General features: G+C 34.2%; 1 protein-coding gene across 3 annotated transcripts; it reads right to left on the bottom strand.

Moving 5' to 3' along the window:
• Nucleotides 1-9763: 9763 nt before the first annotated feature.
• On the bottom strand, nt 9764-19658 carry LOC18598772 (uncharacterized). 3 transcript variants are annotated; one of them, XM_088806760.1, is made up of 16 exons: nt 19289-19658; nt 19014-19112; nt 18825-18916; nt 17764-17864; nt 16587-16677; nt 15529-15587; nt 15299-15419; nt 14822-14890; nt 14663-14715; nt 14403-14511; nt 12869-13039; nt 12604-12762; nt 12178-12270; nt 11110-11301; nt 10448-10659; nt 9764-10336 (listed from the first exon to the last, which is right to left on the bottom strand). In XM_088806760.1, the coding sequence occupies exons 1-16, from the start codon at nt 19419-19421 to the stop codon at nt 10006-10008; spliced, it is 2085 nt and encodes a 694-aa protein (XP_088662886.1). In that variant the 5' UTR covers nt 19422-19658; the 3' UTR covers nt 9764-10005. The 3 variants fall into 3 exon arrangements, with proteins under 3 accessions (XP_088662886.1, XP_088662887.1, XP_088662888.1); XM_088806761.1 differs by lacking the exon at nt 19014-19112; XM_088806762.1 differs by lacking the exons at nt 14403-14511; nt 14663-14715; nt 14822-14890; nt 15299-15419; nt 15529-15587.
• Nucleotides 19659-22256: the final 2598 nt, after the last annotated feature.

Raw genomic sequence — 22256 nt, 5'->3', positions numbered from 1 at the left:
TCATACAAACTTGATTCTCAACCATGAAAAATGAAAAAGAATGCATAGGAAAGGTAGATCACAAGCTAGAATTGAAAAATCTTACCTTTTTTCACTTGTTTCCTTGAATTTTCACACTTTTCCCTTGAATTTTTCCACCTAGGGTTTTGTTCTTCTTCTTTTCTTCCCTTTTCTTCCTTTGGCCGGCCAAGAGAAATGAGTTGGGAGGGTTATGGGCTGATTTTTAAAGCCAAAAAATAAATGGATAAAAATTTGACACATGTCACCATTCCATTGGTCCATGTGTCATACTTACCCATTAAGTAATCTCTCTCCACCATATAAATTTCCTCAATTATCCATGATAATAATAGGTGAAATTCATGTGTTGAACAAGTGTTGGGTGGTGTAAAATTATAATTTTGCCCCTAGGGTGGCAAAATGACTATTTTGCCCCTATGCTCGAAAAAATGCCGGAATTAAAATTCTTCACTTCTCAAACTCAAATTATACTCCAAATGATCAATCTTAGTGAAAAATTTCATCCAACACTCACTTAACCTCAGGTGGCAAAATGACCATTTTGCCCTTGGGTTATGAAAATTCTAATTTGACTCCAAATCGATCCTCAAACTCCGAATCACCATTTTAAGTCATTTTGGGTTTTAAAATTCTCAATTTCATCTTAAAATCTCTATTTGAACTAGTTCGAGACTTAATTCTACTTAATTGTACCATTTGATACATTACCGTCCTTTAACAATTTTCGAGGTACCCTAGTAAGCAAACATGTATCTTATGTAAGAATGGCATAATAAACATATTGTAGAGCCGAGCTTGACAGCTATAGCCCATTATTAAAGTGATTATAAGTTGGACTTATGAAAGGTGACTTGAGAATAGTTGATGGGATGTTAAGCAAGATTACATAATAGGCTTGCTTGGGCTTGGTGGGCTATGCCCATTGGGCCAATGAGCCAATCATGGCTCGAAATTTGAGTCGTGATAGTGTGACCCATTAGGTTCCTAATATGTTGACACTGAAATTAAATTATAATATTATTAATTAATTAATTTAAATAAATCATATTCAATTTTAAATTAACTAACTCAATTCCATAGACCATGATTGGCATCTAGCAATGCATCATGGCCACCCAATTGCTAAGAGGGTCAAAGGATTCTTTGACACAATTTTTCAGTGCATGTCAAGACCCAAATTTCGGGCCATGACCGACGCAAGGGCCCAACGAACGTAGCCCACTAAGCCCAAGCAAGCCTATTTGTATTATCCTGCTCATTATTCTATCAAATATTGCTAAGTCACATTTCATAACTTTGAATCAAAATAATATTAACCATTACCAACTCTTAATGGCATACTAATCAAACTATACAGACATTGTCTAAAACATAAGTCTTAATAATTTACATTAGGTTTATCTATACACAACAAAAAGAGTACTCGACTTCTAGCGGAGAGACTCAGACGAATGTATAGCTACTGAATGCCGAGACACCTACCAAGGGTCGAAGACACAAAGACACCTCAACCTAGTTACCAGCTGCCTCTAGATCTGAAAACATGAAGTTAAAAACAGTGAGTATAAACCCAATGAGTGAACAGGAAAGGGAACAAGCAATCAAGAGGAAGAATTTGAAAACCATGATGCACTTGTTTCAAAACAATGCAATTTAGTTTCATTCTTATTAAAACCCCTCATTAAACCCTTAAATGATTAATCACTTGATAATGATGAATTCATACATATCAAAGAATTTGAAAATGAAAGCTACAGTGATACACAAGCCAATCAAATAAAACGACGAGTTCTTGTTGCAGTGAAAATACGCTACAGCGAGAATGAATTTTCGTTGCAGCGACATTGAGCTCAAGTTATTAGCTGAATGAGGGTTTCTTAAATGGTCGAGGGTTTCTCTCTAAACCCCTCATTTCTGACTTAGGCAATTAATTTATTGATGTTGGGAGTCAATGATCCACTATGGTGTAAAAGGGGTGGAAAGTATGGCAAGAATCAACAATGTAGTCAAGTGGGACAGAAGGTTTCTCGCTGCAGCGAGATTCTTTCTCGCTATAGCAAAATTCAGTTGATGAAACAGAGAGTTTCTCGCTGCAGCAAGATTCATTCTAGCTGCAGCGACAAGCTACAGTGACTATCTTACTGCAGCAAAAACCAAGCTGGTGAGGCCCTCAATAACCCGAGAGATTCTCGCTGAATCTCGCTGCAGTGAGAACAGAGCACCAATAACAAGATCTCCATTCCCTCAATAAAGGCCATCCTGCTAAAATGACAAAAAAAACAACATGCAACACATGTAATTCTCAAAGTTCAACATGTCAAATTTCCACATGCATTACAAACATATTCCATACTCATGAGCTTTTATTTCATAAACATAGATATATACATAAATGCATAGATAAACACCAATATCACCATCATCACACCCAGTTCATGGGCATCCCCCCACATTGTGCACAATCAGTGCCATCGTGTACATCCCCCCACATCGTGCACACGGCCACTATCACCATCCACCTCCCACACCACCATCATCACTAGTTTGTGCATCCCCCCACATCGTGCACACACACGGTTATAATCATCATACACAATAGCAACTGTCATGCACAACATATATATATATATATATATATATCATCATAATGCAGCAGTGCATGAATCCATAACAGTCACATATCAAAATATAAAACCATTTATCAAAAGTTTGTTCTCAAAGGACTCGTTTTTAGGAAAAGTTGTATAAAATCATTCAAATGTTTTGTACAAAACAGTCACATTCCCAAAATGATTTTGAAATGCAGTTCACTCACCGATTTTTGTTGAACCTTTAGTCGTCTCTAACTTCCCTAATGATCCAAATAGGGCGATGGGGCTTCGTTGGAAGCTAACATCACATTAACATTACCATTATGTCAATTCATACTTATAGATTCTACAAGCTACTTCTTAGCTAGCTTTCAATGGCCAATTAAATGGTTATTTATGTTCACTACTCTAATCACTCTAAAATAAGTGAACAGCCTTAACTACAAAGCAATCACAAGTCCACTTACTAATCACTTTCAACACTAAAATAAATTCTAAACCATTACTCACCTTGGTAGTTTTGTAACCTTGAAATTCTTTCCAAAAATTGTCAAGCTATTATGAAAGGTCCCTCTTTCTCTCTCTAAAACACCTAGTTAGTGAGAGAAAATATGGAAGTAGGATTTTCCAAGGGTTTTAAAGTGAGAGAGTGAAAGAATACAAGGGTTCTAGTCAAAATGGCAAAAAGGTATGAAAATTAGAGCTAGAGAGAGAAAGTTATAAAGCTTTCATATCAAGCTTCCACGGAGGATGGAAGCAATGTGAAAAGGAGAGGAAGAAGAGGAAGATAGCTGCTGGAAATTCAAGAAGCTGCTGGAAGGAGAAGATATTTATAACCCAAGCTTATCCACTCCATTGAAATTACGAAAATGCCCTTTGCATGTTGGCTTGTTCTTCTCCCATTCTTTATACAATCTTTTTACTCTTTTAACACTGAGGCTAAGTCCATAATTGTCTAGACATGCTCGGGTTTGCGAAACTTTAAAAATTTTGACTCGAGGTGCAAAATGACCATTTTGCCCCTATTGTGAAAATTATCGAAAATTTTAATTTTCTTCGTGTTTTCATCATTACACATTATTTATTTGGTTTTATGCCTATTTAGACCTTCAAATATTATAAAACCTTCTTTTGGGAGCTTATTAGAGGAAATGACGAAACTACCATTGGCCCATGTTATTACATCTATGCCTAGCTACGAACGTATGGAGGTTGAGGTCTCACAGTGTAATTCACTCCCTCATCATGAATCCTGAAGATGATAAAAGCTTGGTGCAGTGCCTACTCTTATTGATCTCCATATTTGTTCTTGTAGTTAGATCATTAGCTTTATGGATACTTACGAAATTCATTTCATAATCTCCTAATCACCTTGGCCAAGGATTTGATTAAGCTAATGTCAACTAAAAACTAATGAGATATTTCCCCTTGAATCACTTAGGGTGATGATTCTTATCTTGATCACTCATTTGTCTTCATATGCTTCATACTAATACTCAAAAACATCTTATTTTGGCATCCTTAATTAGGCACCCATAAGGATGAAATCAAAGTATAGTACTCCACATACAAAACAACCTAGTGTCTCAAGTTTAGAGAGTAGTTACACAACTAACACATGAAAAGTATTGCATAGACACTTGAGTGAGGTACCAAATGTACTTCTCATGGCGGGTCATGTTCAGTGAACTCGCTTTCCCATGGCAAGCACCCACATGCTAGTTCCAAGTATCTCTATACTTCAACCTATGAAAGCGATTGCTTACTTCACAAGTAAGGAACATAACATGTGCTAATCTTTAAGCATTATTGATGCCCTGTCTCAATAATACAATGATCATAAACTTTTAGGAAGAATGCTTTAATGCAAAAGGATCTGATAATTATATCCCATACAATTCTTTTGCAAGGCATATATAGTTCCATAAGCTTTATCTACATAAGTACAAAAAGTAATTAAATCACAAACTTATGGATAAAGAACTACCTTAATGTTATTGTGAATAACCAATGTCATACATGAATATTTCAAAATTGCAATTCCCATGCAACCACAGATTGGCTTGTAGGGCTTATATTAACAGTACCATCGATAAAACAAGTTCAAGTTATAGTGAGAGTCCTTAATAAATTTTGCTTAGCTTCAAGCCAGAAGGTGAGTTTAGAGAAATCTAGACTGTTGGTATCTTCGAATGTTAGCTTGTCAAGAGCAAGAGTTCTGAGCATTACTGTGAAAATTCCTTTGAGTAAGGACTTTGGGAAATACCTTGGAACCCTAATATTCCATGGTAGAGTATCAAAGGACACATGCTAAGTTTATCACCAAGGTAAAAACCAGAGTTGAACATTATAGTAATAAACAGCTATCAATGACAGATAGAGTGGCGTTGGTGCGGTTTATAACAAGTAAAATGGCTACATATTTGAAGCAAACCTCATTCTTACCAAAAAAATGTGATACAAAAGATTGAAACAATGAATAGAAACTTTGTATGGGGACACTTTGGCGGTAACCAAAAATTTCATAGCATAAGTTGGGAAAAACTTTGTTCATTTAAAGAAGAAGGAAGACTACAACTTCGAAACTTAAGACAATTTAACTCATCCCTTTTGGCAAAACTTAGGTGGAGACTGTTAATGGACAAAGATCATATTTGGGTTGACATTTTAAAGAAGAAATATCTTAGAGGATGTCAAGCCCAGCTCTATAATATACTTGCCATGTCATTCATGTACTTGATAGCATGTCTGCATACTTGGATGCCTCGGACAATTGTTAAAAGTCGATATCGTATCTAGTGGTACAATTAAGTCGATTAAAGCCTCGAACTAGTCCAAATAGAGATTTTAGGATGTATTTGAGAGTCATTGAACCTTAGAATGTCTTAATGTGGTGATTTGGAGTTCGAGGATTGATTTGGAGTCCAATCGAGAATTTTTATAACGTAAGGGTAAAATGGTCATTTTGCTACCCAAGGGTAAAATTGGAATGTTAGATGAGATTTTTGATCAAGTTTGATTATTTGGAGCATAATCTGAATTGGAGAAGTGAAAATTTTCAATTTCAACATTTTTCGAACATAAGGGCAAAACGGTTATTTCACGTGTCCATGAGAACGTAATTGAAATTTTTAAAATTTTACACCACCATGACACTTGTCAAGCTCATGAATTTCACCCATTACCATTTTATACTTTGGATAATTATGGGATTATATGTGGCGGAAAGGAAAAGCCTTAGTAGTTAAGTTTTAAATGTGAACCAATTATATGTTGCCATGTGTCGAGGTTTTATTATTTTATAATTTCCTTTATAAACTTAACATAAACTCTCCCATTCACTCTCTCATTGCCGTCCAAGCCAAAGAACAAAGGGGGAAAGAATAGAGAAACCATAAGGAGGAAAAATTCAAGAGAAATTCATTAGATTTCTAAAAAATGAAGCAATCGGAGGTAAGATTTCACGATTTAGCTTAAGATCTACCCTACCCATGCTTTCTTTTTCATTTTCTATGGTTGAAACTCAAGTTTTCATGATGGAAGCATGTTGGCCGAATCAAGGGGGGAAGGTTTTGAGGATGGGTTTTGCTAGATCTCATGTTATCTTAGGCATTTTTAGTTGTTTTGTGATATTTGGTATGAAAAACAAGCAAGAAAACAGCATGCTCTTCATCAAACCCTAATTGGCCGAATTCTATAGGGAATATTTTGAAGATGAATTTTGTCATATTTCATGTTATCTAACTCGTATTTGATGATTCATAACGTCAGATATCGAAAACGATTATCGAAAAGTATAGTTACTTTAATAAACGACTTGAACGATAATGAGAAAATTGTAGTAAATGGACTTAGAATTGATTTCTAATGAGGTATACGGACTTATTGGAGTATCGAAAGTGCAATGAATCTATTTGGAGTTGAATTGGATGTTTTGGCTAATTAAACAGTGTATAGTGCGAGTTAGGTCGAATACCATTTCGGTCCAACAACAATTGAACCTACGTAGAACACCATCTTTAAGTGATTTTTTGAACACTTCTCATTCAATTTCATGCACTCATAAAGAGCCTGAAATAGTTTTATAACAGTTTGGCACAAGTGTATTGAATTACTTGTTGTCCATTATGTATAGGTGGTGAGCCCTCTAGTAAGGTAAGGATATCGTACCCGAGGACCAGGAGTAGGAGTTCTTCCGTTATTGTGAGTAACAGACTTTCATCTTAACTATCTAAAGTTGTTTCTACTCGTTTTTATGTTTTAAAGAATAATGAGTTTAAATTGTAAATTATTATGTTTTAAAATTGAAGTGTTGGTTAAACAAAATGAGATTTATAACTTGCTTTGAAATTGAATACTGGTTTTGGAAATTGAGTAAATGGGGACTATATACTCGTGTTTGATATACGGTTTGAATTGATGGCTTATGACAATGTGATGGCATAATGGCTGGATTTGAGTTTGTGTGGAATATATGAACTGTTTTGTTTTACCTTGACAGGCTGGGTAATATTATATTAATCATGTCATGCTGTCAAAATTTTATTGATTTGGTGGGTTATTGGATTAGCTTACTGTAATGGGTGGGTTTCCGTGGACCAGGCTTTTTGAGGGACAGGGTAAACTTCGTTATATTTTACCTTAGTACGAGAGGTGCGAAGGGTATCTCCTAAGGTAAGTTAGAGTTCACTTCACGCCGAACCACCACGTGAGGGTGAAACTCGGCCAACACCAAGGAACGGTTATGTTTTTAAATGTAAAAATGAGTTTTATGTGTATATGTTGTTTTAACAGCCTTGGCGAACTTGGTTGGATGCCCGGCGCAAGGTGTCACCGAGTACGAGTTTTTGGCACGAGCCAAGTTTTTAAGAAAATCATAAGCCTTGTAAATTTTCTTTGATGAAATGTAATTGTTTTACATGGATTGAAATGAGTTTCAATGTTATGAATCATATTATGATAAAATGTTTTAATTGTCTCCATTTACTCGGCTTTAGATGTTATAGATGAACTTTGCTTACTCACTGGGTTTATAAAAACTCACCACCCTTCTTTCCACCCATTTCAGGCTCAGGGCAGTCTGTAGACAGTCGATTTGTCGAGGGATTGCTTTTGGATTCGCATTCTTTAGAAATCGTAGGTCTATAGTCTTGTTTATCTTTATTATTTTGGGGCTCACATGGCATTGTAAAATATTTTTGTATACCCTAGCGTTGTGTGCTATTATGTATATGAATTTATTTTGTTATTATGCTACAGTAATTGTTTACGTTGAATTTTATAAATATTGTTTTATATGAAAATTGAATATTTTATTCAATATTTTTATTTAGTTCTATTAGTTATAAATTCATTTTAAATGGATGATTTAGACACCTAGATTTATTTTTTATATATGAAATGTATATTTTTCATTCATATACTATATTTTTAGCAGGTTTCGAAATTTTGGATAAAATGACCAAAATACCTCTGTGCATTTATCATTTTTTATTTGAAAATAGTCTATATTCTTGTAAAACATGATATTTAATAACTGTTGCTAACAGGAGCGGCGGAAAACTGATGCAAGAGCCTTGCGAGGTTTCGGTTGGCATTCCGAGTAAAGAATTTCTATTGAAACATCGCGGCAGTTGTCACGAGCTCGAAGAGAGTACCGGGTCGTGACAGAGGATGTAACTTCATGGCAGTATGTGCAAAATCATCGGATTCTTATGTGTGGCGGAGCATATTGAAAGGGAGAAGTATTTTGGAAAAAGGCTTAGGAAAAATTATTAATAATGGTCATACAACGAGATTTTGGGTGGATTCATGGCTTGATTGTGAACCTTTTATCAACCATGCAAGTAGGGGCATTTCAACTATGGAAGCTAGTCTACCGGTTGCAAGTTTTTGTGATGAAAATGGACAATGGAAGTTAGACCATCTTAACCAGCTCCTGCCACTGCACATTGTTTTCAGAATTGCAGCAGTGCTAATAGATCCCAATTGTGATAAAGATGATGTTAGTGTGTGGACACTCACAAGTAATGTAGTTTTCACGGTCAACTCGGCTTATGAAAGCCAACAAGTAAATACTGGTACAAATACTAATTTCTGGAAAAATATTTGAATATTGCCTTGCACCAGGAAAGCACACCTATTCATATGGAGGATCTTGCATAATTCTTTGTCAACTGGGTCTTGGCTTTCGAGTAGAAATATGAGATCTACAAGTCTGTGCCCGAAATGTGGTATCTATGAGGAGACAATTATACATGTGATTAGAGATTACAGCCAGGTGAAGAGCTTCTGGAATCGCATAAAGCCATCTTTCATTCAAACAATTTTTTTCAATATGGAGCTGAAACAGAGGGTGACGTCTAATGCATTGAATACTGTCGAGTTTGAAGGTATTCCATGGAATGTAACTTTCATTCATGTAATATGGCTATTGTGGTTTTGGAGGAATCTGCAATTGTTTAATGATTCTTTTGTTTGGCCAAACAATGATTGGCAACACATCTAGACCAAATCAAAAGAAGCATGCGACATCCTGGAAAAACAAGGTAACTGAATCAGGCATGAGGTGTTGATAATTAGGACAAAGCCAAGTCATTCTTTTGTCAAACTCAATGTGGATGGTAATGCACGGGGACAACCAGGTTTAACGAGTGCAAATGACCTTGTTAGAGATGAAAATGGTTACTGGCTTGTTGGATGTACATATAATATAAGGATCTCTTTTTCACTATCAGTACAATTGTGGACTTTATATCAGGAATTAGAATTATGTTAGAACAGCGGATTCAGATAAAGATCTCTTTTTCACTGTCAGTAAAAATGTGGACTTTATATCGAGAATTAAAATTATGTTGGAACAGACGATTTAGAAGGATTTCAGTAAAAACTGATCTTTTCTGGTGTTTCGAAACACTTAAAGGGCGATCTCAAATTTGGATTTTTATGTTAATATACTAAGAAGAATTAAAGACCTTTTATAAAGGAACTGGGATTGCTTTATACTCACGTATATCATAAAGCCAATCATGTGTGCAAATCGGTTGACCACACCATGAAAATTTAACATTAGGCTTACATGTATTGATTGCCCCCCATCTAATATTTCTACTCCTTTATCCGAAGATATGTTTGGTATTGCTGGCCAAGGATGATGTAATTGTTTTAAATTAATCAATTTCCCTTATATAAAAAAATTAATACACCAAGCAGAAGACAAAATTGTCCACCCCTTAACAATCCCCCCTTAACCTTTCAACCCTAACTCTAAGCAGCGCGGCTTTCCTTGAATAATCAGACCATAGGGCTGCATCCAACGGGTCCAAGAGATGCCATTAGCAGGATCATGACCAGCATTGAACTGAAAATTGACCAATATAAATGCAAGACATGTTCACCTCCTGCCTCTCCTTCCTCTCCCACGCCCTCTACCTCGGCCTCCGAACATTGATCTATCTGGCTTCAGACCTAATAACTGAACTCCTCTCTTCTCACGCCGAGTCAATTTCTCCTCATCCTCCTTGTTTTTGGCTGAACTTCTAGAAATAAAAGAAATCTGTCGTGACCCTCCTGACCCCAACTTCACGCCACTTGGTAAACCCAACACCCTTTGGTCATCTTGGAGAGCCTTCACCCTCTCTCCCATAGGAAGAGAATCTTCCTTGGCAAGTGAAACATTATTCCAAAATGCTTCTGCATGCCGCTTATCTTTAACTTCGTACATTCTGTAGATTTTGAGAAAAAAACAAAAGACGATGATTAGCAAGGCAAAAAGCTATCACTTCCAAGATGGCATATTCAATATCCATGACTCATACAGACAGGAAAGACCTCACCTTGGACCTTGTGACTTCTTTCTTTTACTCTTATGATTGACAGGAAAGTCATCTGATGATTGCGATGCTTCTGAGACATCAGAATCACTTGTTATCTGATCCTTGTTATCCATAACAGGTTCAAAATGTTCCTCAACCAAAGACGGCTGCTTCTTGGAAGCCATTGGATGTAAAGCAAGAAACTCTTGTGATTGCTCATCAATTTCATAGTCCTGGATAAGAATAAGGAGAAACATCAAATGATGATAGCAATTAAGATCCATAAATAAGCAAATGGCACATCATTAACCCCATCTTCCATGATTGCAGTGACATGAAAATGATCAATTGATGCCACCAGTCATATCAAGGCAGCACACGAAACATTTTTGCTACAACTTATTCAATGTATAGATAATTGAACAGCAGATAATCACACTATAACCAGCAAAAACAAATACAAAACTCACCAATATCTGTAAGGCATATTACAATCTAATTGTAGCTAAAACACTTCATTCTTAGATGTTCTTGATCCTATGACTACTTTTCAACAGGGATAACAAATCAAGGTAATTTGAATTGGCCACCACAAAGATGTGAAAATCAAAAAGAGCCGGAGAAAAAGGTGCAGAGGAAACTAAAAACTACTAGTAGCACAGCAAATGAATAAATTGTCATACCTTATTTTCAAACATTTGGGTAAATCGATCATCTTTAAATATCTCAGTGCTAAGTGCATTTTTCTTCCTCTTCGAAGTTTTCTTACTCTCATTACCATCATTGTCTTTCTTTTCATTTTCAGCTTCTTCATTCTCCAAGATTCGCTCTGCAAGATCTTGATTAACCTTAACCTTGGGTAATTTTCTCTTCATCTGCAAGAAAAAGAAACGAAAAATATAAATGTAATCAACCGACTGTAGATTAACTCTATATTGATTTATAACAGTCATATCAGTGAGGAAGCTTGAGAAGCTCCAAAGATCTCTTTCTTGAAAAGGATGCAGTATTTAAGAAAGCAATGAGTTTTAAAACAGTACTTTAGCAGAACTCCTAAACTTTCATTTGCCACCATGTTTTTGCATATAAGCTAAACTTTGGTATCTTTAACAGTCAAGAAAAAAGAAAAAAATGTCTATAATATTTACAAATCTTTACTCGCCAACAAGTTAGCAAACAGAATTATCAATTGCAAAACCCTCCCTGCCCATAGTAGTCAAGTTTTTTATTTCTTTGTAATACAAAATGATCTGACACTGAAGGCATTGTTTATGCTAGTAGAGTTTCAAGTTTAAAATACTAGCAATGAACAACATCAAGAAGCATAAGTTGTTTAAAAGTTATGATAACTTAATCTGCAAGATATATCATAATGTACAAAAATTATCTGACTGTTCTAAGCAAATATATATGGAAAATTTACCCTATACATTGACAGTGGAGTTTTTGGACTCCGCCAGCAGGGTTAGAGGTTTGACTAGTGTCCCAATAAAGGATGTTTATGAAAATCAATAAAATAATTAATTATTAAATTTATCTAACCTAACAAAAGAAGTCTAAAACACAATCCCAAGTCAGAATTCTGCTAGTAGACAATTACAAGACCTACAAAACGATATAAGTTCTAGCACAGTGAACATTTCCCTTCCTCCCCCCTCTTCTTTTCTCAATTCTTTTCTCTTCTTTCCAATCTTTATCCTATATCACAATACCTGATCCAAAAAACTCATTTCAGGATTGAAAATACTGACCGTTATACGATTGCGACGCTCAGCCTCCAGTTTTTCTTGTTTTCGTTGCTCTATGTAAGTTTCATACGCAAAAGGATCTGCCAATGCTTTTGCCTGCAAATATATGTAAAAGATAAAGATTAAACAGCCAAAAAGTGAACGATGCAGTAAAAGATAACTACACTAAGCATAAAAACCATGATTTGTGCAGCTAATATCAAAATCAACACCAAACATTCCCTTTTCTCTTTCCTGAATTTGGTCTGGCAATTCTGACCTCATTTGTGCTTTGTGCATCTTATTTTCTGTGCTTCGCAATATTTCATGTTTCACACCCAACCACACACATTCCCCAGCAGATGGCACAAATGCAACTTTATATTGAGTTTTGTAAACTGCATAATATCCTTAAGAAAAACAAAAATTAAAAAGAAAAAGCAGTCTCACCTTCTTGTACAACCTATAGTCAATAAAGAACCCATGCATGTACGCTCGCAGAAGATTGGTCCCAATTAGATTTGTCAGATTCAATTTCTCAAGTTCCTCTTTTGTCAGAAATTTATAATTGTCATATATGCTTGTTTGTCCACCCTCCTCAAGCTCTTCCTGTAAATATATGCAAAGTAAGCATCAGCATTATATCTCCAGATCCCAAATACAGTACATCTAACTAAACAACAGAATGAAATAAGGATATGTCTTAAAAACACACCGTTAGAGATTCCAACGAAGAACACCACTTAGGAACAGGTCCCAGAGCAGGAATGAAATAAGCAGGTATCTGGCTGCTATCCAAAGCCAGTAGCATCAGCCCACTATCATTGAACACACAGATATCATTGATAGCCCCAGCTGTTGGTTCAATGCTAGTCATACCTTCTCCCTTGACAAAGGAAAAATCACTCAAAGGTTAGATACAAGCTTTGACATTGATGCAGAGACAGTACTCTACCACTACTAAGGTACAATATTACACACCATAAACACATATCACATGAATATGGTTGTACATGAACATGCTTTTGTACAACATCGTGTGTACAATGAATTCATACACATGTTACGTCCTCAAAAGAAAACGAATTCATATGCATCTATGTAGAAAACTATCCAATATGCATATAAGTAGGCCTGTGTGCATGCATTATTGGATGGAGATAACAGTTCCATAGAACACTGATATACCTTTAATAACTGAAATACAATAATGATGATGATACTGAAAATGACTGACAATGATGATCTGAAGAATTGTATGCTAATATGAGGGATTCTTTTTTAGTTTTTTGTGTACATATGATCTTCAGCTATACAATGAGAGGTAGCCCCCTCGCATCTTGTAAATCCCAACGCATCCATCCCATGATTTTTACCCAAGACCTCCAAGACGGAGTTCCGAGTTCTAATTGCCGAGGGACTCGTGGGGATGTTAATGAAAGTTCAATTTTTAATCAAGGGCACTTAAGTTCAGTGAGCTGCCTAACAATTTTACAAACATAACTGAAAAAAAAAAATTAATTTCAAGAGGATACTACTTATAATTAGCTAGTTCTTTTACAAAGAGTCTAAAAATTTGATTTCATTTTCATTAACATGTTATAATCGCTCAATAAAGCTTGTATCTAACTACACTATGCATGAATCAAACTTCCATAGGAGGAGACATCACAAAAGTATCAATCAAATTGTATCATCTAAATGATAAAATATGAACAAATATCAATATGACACGATATTACAGATTAAAAAATATATCTTCCCTTAATATTAAAAATAGTATATGTAGGTTCAAAACAAAGCATGTGAAACAAAGATCCTATCTCCAAACTTGAAACCAGGTAAACAATCTGATCACCTTTTAGAAAACATCGACAAACAGAAAGTGTTGACCATACAGAAACACACATGAAAAGGCATAGACATTGTATTTGTGCGCATATGTAGATGAGATATTAAATTCCTGAGGAATGGGGCCGGTGACCAAACTCTCTCAGAGTATTTTACTTATATGCAAGAACAGTATAACAGGAAGGATAAAACAATCCTATCATTTAAAAAAAAAAAAAACATGAACAAACAGAAAGTTCTGAAACATATGCAAACACACAAGAACACGCATAGACATCGTAAATGTGTGCATATTTTGATAACATTAAATTCCTGAAAATGAGGACGGTGACCTTAATCTCTTAGGATCCCCTAGTTAAACACAAAGACGAGAACAGTACAACAGGGAGGATACTTACCGTCTCAGGATCCCATATTTTAACAATATGACAATCTGTAGTAATTAATTTTGGTCGCTCAAAGTTTAGAGTGCTGTGCCACTTAATATCCAATATTGGTTTACCATACCTGCATAACAATGACAGTTTCCAAATATTAATAACTCATAACCAAAGGAAAATTGAGCACACTGGTGCAAGAAGACTTCACATGCACAACTAACCATACCGTCCCCAACAAGGGGCGCAAATTAGGAAAGCTAGTAAGCACCCTCACTTACATGTGATCCTTAACTCGAATAGGAGATGAAGAACGTAAGTCATAGATCAGCACCTGCACATATTATCATCAATAATGAAATGTTTAAGGTGATATAACAAAAAAAATTCATGAAATGCAGGCATGATAAGGATCGAGTATCACCACTACAGAATCATACCTTTCCTGCACTACTTCCAACACCCATGAGGAAACCCCCATTCTCATCAAAATCTATTGCAGTAACCTCCTACAAATCAAACAGTGCCAATAAGAGTTTTAAACTTGAAAGAACATAATAGAAATGCAGATATTATCAACTGCAGGAAATGCATAAGGCTGCCACATGGATCTATGCAGAGATATGCAGAATGAATAGTAAATATTCAACTATGTTTCCTTGTCAGCGTTTCTTTCAAGCATATTAAGAACAATTATTGCTACAAAAAGTCAAGAAAAGCTCCAACTTCTAAAAGCATATACAGAAGAAGGCCCACAAGCGACCAATATAGCAAAATAATCCCCAAAGCTACTTATGAGAGAGATAGGAAAAAAAAAACTTGGACTGAAAAAATCTTACTTTAAACCAAAGCCTACATAAGACACTTGCAACAGAATATGTATGGATCAAATATCAAGATTAAGCAGCAAAAGCTACCTCATCAGCATCACCTGCAGGTGAAACAGCATTGATTCTGCCAATTGAAGATCTCATCCTCATGTCGAAGCACTCAACAGCACCATCCTCACCACCACAAACAACTAATCCATGGAGCATGCTGAAACCATACAAACACAGCATCCTTGAATGAGCAAACCTAGTGTGAAATTGTCAATAGTAAAAAAGAATAAAAAGGGTCAAAAAAGAAACCAAAATTCCACAAGAACCTTCTAGAAACCACATTCAGTGCTGGAGATTGTGTGTTAAGAGAGGATAAGAATCTTCCCTGTTGAAGAATGAAATCAATCATCAATAAAACAAATGATACATTTTTAGCAAAAAAGAAATCCAATGTTACAAAATCCCCAGCTTTAGGCATGCGTAAGCATCTTTTTTTTAATAAGTAAAATATTTTATCAAAAGTAAAGGGGAAAAAATGGTGGGATCCTAGCAAACAGTAAATATAGAAAACAAAAACAAAATAAAAAATGAAGGAAAACCAAAATTTTCCAAAAAGAAAATCTGAGAGAGACATAATGGAAATATAAATGAAGAATTCTTTAAGTTAAGGATTTGCATAGAAGCTCTATCTTTTAAAACATGTGGTGGTTCCATTCCAAGCTAACCATATCAAAGATGGCAATACTAAGCCCCAAAGTACATCATATTTTTTTCTCAGCAAACTTTCGCTATATGCCGATCCTCTCAAGCCACTCAAAAAAAAAATATATACTGATCTCAGCTCCTACAGTAAAATGAATTAAAAGAAAGTTCATCACCCCTCCATTACTGCAGACGCATCAGTTAACAATAATCAGCTTTCTCCCAAAAAATTTTCCAGGAGCACAAACAATTATGTAGGTAATAGAATCCCCATCCACAAATAAAATGAACTCACAATAAACAGAACAAACTCTTTAAACTTAGATCATAAGTTCTTATCAAGTGCAACAAACACCTTTATTTGAAATTTTTTTTTTATAACAAACACCTTATAGCTTCTCCTTGCAAGCATTCAACCCAATTACCAACATTCCTTCTGAGGAAAATCCACAAACATTAAAAAGAAGGCTGTTAAGACAGTTTTATGTTCAACAGACAACAAATTTGAACTCAGAGGCTAAATTAAAAGTGACTAGATGTGCAACATTATTCTTGAATCTATTTCAGGTTGTTGTGCTTGTGTCGCAAATCAGAAGTTGATGGAAATCTCCGTATGTCTCATAAGGGCTAATAGAGAGAATAAAAAGAATCCACCACTCATTAAACAATCTCAATGAATTACCTGTTCTAAATTAATTCTGTATAGATCTGGAGATGATGCAGCACAAAGCAGGTCACAAGACCAGCAATCATATGCAATATCCCTTCCCATCCTGTCAAACATCAGATGGACAAGACAACGTTAATCAAAACTTGTATAATTTGTTAATTAGTCGGTCCATTTCAGGCACTGCAAAGGTCAAAGCAAATACACAAACATCTGGACAACAATTAGCCACAACTTCTTCCGCAAAGATAACAAGTATAGACAAACAGACAAGGTCAAAGAAGATACATATATCCTAAACAACAAATAACCACAACTTCTTCCATAAGGATAATGACTGTAAAAGTATATAAAGGAAGAAAATGAAATCATGGGAGACCATTTGGGTAGTATTAATTCAACTTCTTCTGCAAGGATAACAAGTATAGACAAACATACAAGGCCAAAGAAGATACATATATCCTAAACAACAAATAACCACAACTTCTTCCATAAGATAATGAGTGTAAAAGTTTAAAAAGGAAGAAAATGAAATTATGGGAGACCCTTTTTGGGTAATATTAATTCAATTTCTTATTCAGGAGTCATTATTGAAAGAGATTGAGCAAACAAAACATTATGTACATTGAAGAGGTAAATTGCACAAGCAGTACTTAACCTTTTAAGTTGGTCACATTTGATCCCTAACCTTTAAATTGTTCCAATTGAAATCTTCAACCTTATTATGTTTGCAATTTTGATTCTGTCAATTTGGTCTATCAAGACCAATGGACATTTCAGTCATGACATGTCAAAACTAGTTTGGTCTATGAAGACCAAAAATAAAGAAAAGACATGACACATCAAAACCTAAATGACAATTTTTATTTCTTTTTCTTATTCTTTATTTCTTCCTTTTCATTTTTATTTTTTCTTTCTTTTTCTCTTTCCTTCCCACTGGTAAAGAAGGAGACATCGAGGACAGATTCAATTACAAAAACATTTTTGTCAAATAAACATAAAGTGGCAATAGTGACATCCTTAGAATTGGAATACCAACAAGTAATGGCAAGAGCTAATTATAAAATCTATTAATCACTAAAATTCAACCATCCATCTAGAATGACCAGGTGCGTGCAATATATGATACGTAACACTGGATTTGACCCCAAAAACAAACAGAGCAAAAGCAAAAATTAAAGCACTAGGAAACCTTGGAATCCGCAGACTGTAGTGCTTTCCATATTTTGCATGTAGATTAACAGAACGATCAGCACATAAGAATGCAAGTTTTGAATAGTCATCAGCCAATACCTATAGATATAGAAAAACACTAAATCATTATAGTACCACATAGCACGAGAAATTTGTAAACATAAATTAAATGTTCTTATGGGTTTCAGCACTTAAAATTTTGAAAAAAGGAACCCACTGAAACTCGGGAAAAGAGAGAAAGAACGAGAGAGAGAGAGAGAGAGAGAGAGAGAAAGCAACAGAAATATGTTGTGTTTATATGAAGCACCAAGGCTTAAACCATATATAAAAAGATCAATAAAAAATTTGAAGGAAAACAATTTGATTAACAAGATAACGAAGGTGCAAAAGTGGTTTAAACACTGAATTATGACAACTTATATAAAAGTACACAATTGCCAAGAAAATCTTATACTCCTTCCATCCATATTTCTTGTCCCACCCAAATTGCGAAGAAAACCTAATACTCCTACCAAAAGTGCCAAAGAAGATTTTACCCTTTGTAATCTGAAAATGGTTCACACCACCAAAGGGTCAGAATCAAATGCCTTATCATGGATAGATTTGTAAAGTTAATGACTATTATTCCTCAAATTTTTAGAACATATAGTTATTTCTAAAAGGCTTAGTTGATTGTTGTTTTTGAAGACACAATTGTTATTGCAGTTCCAAAGAAACATCATAAAAAGCAAAGAGGACACTTACATTGGAATCAAGGGTGTATCTAAATTAAATAAGGAACAAAGAGGAGACTGGGGGAGAGAGGAAGAAAATTCTTACAGAAGTTTGAAAGAACAATGTAGTCAAAAAAATTAGCAGCAAAAGGTATTATCTGCCCTCACATAATAAAAAGGTTAGGTTATTGGATTTTCTCATATAAAATCGAAGATTCATTGTTTTTCTTTTCACAATTCTTCAAAATTTTGAAATCAACAATAGTCACATGTGCAACAAATCCACTAGCCAACACTTTAAATTACTGCATCATTAGTGATAGCCTTTTTAAAACGTATAAAATACCTGAAAATCAATTATTTCGGATTCCAAGTGCCTCTCAAACTTCATAGAAAATTGTCTAAGCTCATATACTTTCACTTGTGGAGGATATATACCTGAATGGTGAGAGCCAACCAATAAGACTGGCATGAACTTCAGAAATTAGAAAAGAAAAAAGAAAATATAAACTATAAAAGGTGAAGTCTAATGAACCTGACGCAATAAGGAACTCCCCATCAGGAGTTATCTTGATTTTCGAGGTTGCGGTTTCAAACCTCAAATCCTGAATCAACTCTACCCTCTCCGTATGGTCTAGTATTAAAAAAATATAAAGAGAAAACGTCATAAAACATCATTCAACAAAACAAATATGGTATATAGTAGCACTGAAACCCGATAAATGTAAAAAGCCTGAATAACTTAAATGACCAAAGACGACCAACTAGGGTTTAGGGTTTTAGGTGTGATTTTAAAAAGGTTGCTCTTACTTTTGTCCTTGCGGAGAGATCGCTGCTTCTTAAGAGAGATCCAGGCAGCCACGGAGCGCAGGTGGGAAGATATTGTATACATTTTCACCCCGTTTATAGAGACGGACTTCATTTTTCCACCATGGTTCGCCATGTTTTTTCTTCTCCCCTTTCTATGCTACTAGCAGAAAGACGAGTAATTTGCAAGTAGCAAGAGGCAACCGCAGCAGAAGCAGGAGGTTTTGATGGTTTTCACACGCCTAAAAGAAGAGAAAAAATTGGCGGAAATTCTAGGCTCTTGCGCTGTGGGTGGCGGCAAGGAGGGGAAGTAGAAGAGAATAAAAATATTTACTATCTCAGCTTCAATTCTCCAAATTGGGTTAAAGAAGACAACCTCGATAGAAAAACTCTTATTGGGCTTTTTTATCTCGCCTGGGTTGGTGACAGCGACTTCGAAATTAATCAGACAAATAACTTCACCGAACATATGCTGACGATTGAGAGGGGTCTTATTGTAATTATAATTAACACTATCATCATATTTGTCAGCTGCATCCAGTTTTCAAAGATCTAGAAACATAAAAATAACAAAATATGAGAAGCACATAAATAATATATGCAAAGAAGATAGATGGTAATGACAATTGCATATGTCCCAATGAAGCTTTTAGAATGTTCTCACTAGCGACTGGACAGTTAAGAATAAGTTGAATTAGTTGTTTAGAATGTAAAAATTTTTCTTTGAAACTAATTCAGATGTCTTTGTTTTAACTTCTAAAAAAGAATTTTTTTGATTTAGGCTCTTGACCTTTACACTGTAAGATACGGGTTGCTCCCACATCACATGTGTAAGGCATAAATGATGGGAACTAGACAACAGCATTCTCATCAAAAGTCAAATCTGAAAGTACTTATTGCAATTTGGGGTAATGAAAATCTCTCGAGTAAACTAATGACAACATCGACATTGGCATATTTCATTAATTCTTAGGGTCTACACTTGAATATCTCCATCCATCAATTAACTTCAGCACAAAGTGAGTCTTGAGGATGACATATAATTGCTGAAAACTTATGTTGAGAAGATCCTGACTACAAAGAGTTTTGGATCAAAGATTTGAAACAATAGCAAAACATCAATTCCAAAAAACTGTCTAAAGCAGTCAATAAACTAGTATCATTTTTCAGTAACAGACAACACTAATTGAAGCAGAAAATCTTGTTTGCATAACAATTATTAAGAATAAACCTAGTTTAACAAAATCCTATACCAAAATCTCAGCTAGGAAAGAATAAGGGCGTGGGGCTTGGGGCTACAACGAGGCAGCCGACAGGGCGTGATTGTGGCTGAACGGCTGGAGAGAAAAGAAAGATGAACCGATGAAGGAGCCGAGCTTGGCGTGGTAGGCTGGCAGCTGGGGTCTTGGGGAAGAACAACAGAATGACTCAACTGAAAGAGCAAGGAGCAACTACCGATTAGAAGAGAAGAAAGAAAGAAAAAAGGGGGTTGGCTAGGGTTTTTATTTTTTAATCTTTTTGTCTTTTTTTTTTAACATCAATTACTATTACAAAAACATTTCACATTTGGATTAATGTGCACAAAAAAAATTTTGTTATATAAATTTTATAAGTTTATAAATTATTATTATTATAATATTAATATAAAATAAAAAATAAATATATATTAAAAGTATTATAGTGTATATACAAAATAGTAATTATATTTTTTAAAATAAATCTAATTTATATAAAACATAATTATTAAAAGACCTTATAATTTAATTAATAATCATAATTTTATTAATTATATCAATTTGTCTTTAGTTACATGAAATTTAAAAAAAAAATTAAGTTTCAAAACTATTCTAATCTCACAACTTCTTTTTAAGTAATTAAGTTTATATATTATAAATTTATATAAACAAAAGTATATATATTATTTAGTAATTAATTTATACAATAGTAATTATATTCTTTATAAATAAACATAATATATAATATAAAGTGTACGTATTAAAAGACATTACAAGTTTTATATTATAAAGTATATATATTAAAAGTATTATAGTGTTTATATAAAATAGTAATTATATTCTTTATAAATTAACCCAATGTATATAAAGTATAGATATTAAAAGACATTACAATTTAATTAATAATTATAATTTTATTAGTTATATAAATTTGCCCTTAGTTACATGAAATTTAAAAAAATAGTTAAGTTTCAAAACTATTCTAATCTCACAACTTTTTTTTAGATAATTAACTTAATATATTATTTAGTATTTAATTTATACAATAGTAATTATATTCTTTATAAATGAACATAATATATAATATAAAGTTTATGTGTTAAAAGACATTACAAGTTATATACTGTAAAGTGTATATATATATATATTGCAATTAATAATTTTATAAGTTATAAAATTTATAATATTAACTCAAAATAAAAAATAAATATATTTATATTTAAAGTATATATATTAAAAGTATTATAGTGTATATACAAAATAGTAATTATATTCTTTATAAATGAACCCAATGTATATAAAGTATAGATATTAAAAAATATTATAATTTAATTAATAATGTCACGACCCGGAACTCCCATCGAGCCCGTGACAACCGCCGCAACGTCCCGATAGGCACTCATTACCCCGAATGCCGATTGAAACCCCGCAAGGCTTAGCATCAGCTTCTGCATCTCCCCAGTGAGTGACAGTTATTAAATCTCACATTTCAAAAAAATCATAAGTCATTTCCAAATCAAAACAATAAAATATTACTTTCTGGCTCACAGGGGCATTTTCATCATTTTTCTTCGAAAATACCGAAACTCGTCAAAAACATGGTGTAAAAGCTAAATATATTCATACATACTTTAAATCAAATAACTGAAGAATAAAATTACTTTTACAGTGACACGTGAGTCCCCAACTGACTAAGAAGATGTAGGGCTACGAACCCTTACTTCCTATGATGCAAC

This window comes from Theobroma cacao, chromosome 5, assembly GCF_053813885.1.
Source record: "Theobroma cacao isolate CCN51 chromosome 5, ASM5381388v1, whole genome shotgun sequence".
In the NCBI taxonomy this organism is placed as follows: Eukaryota; Viridiplantae; Streptophyta; class Magnoliopsida; order Malvales; family Malvaceae; genus Theobroma; species Theobroma cacao.
The sequence above is the reverse complement of the archived record's forward strand: the minus strand, read 5'-3'. Positions and strand labels throughout refer to the sequence as shown.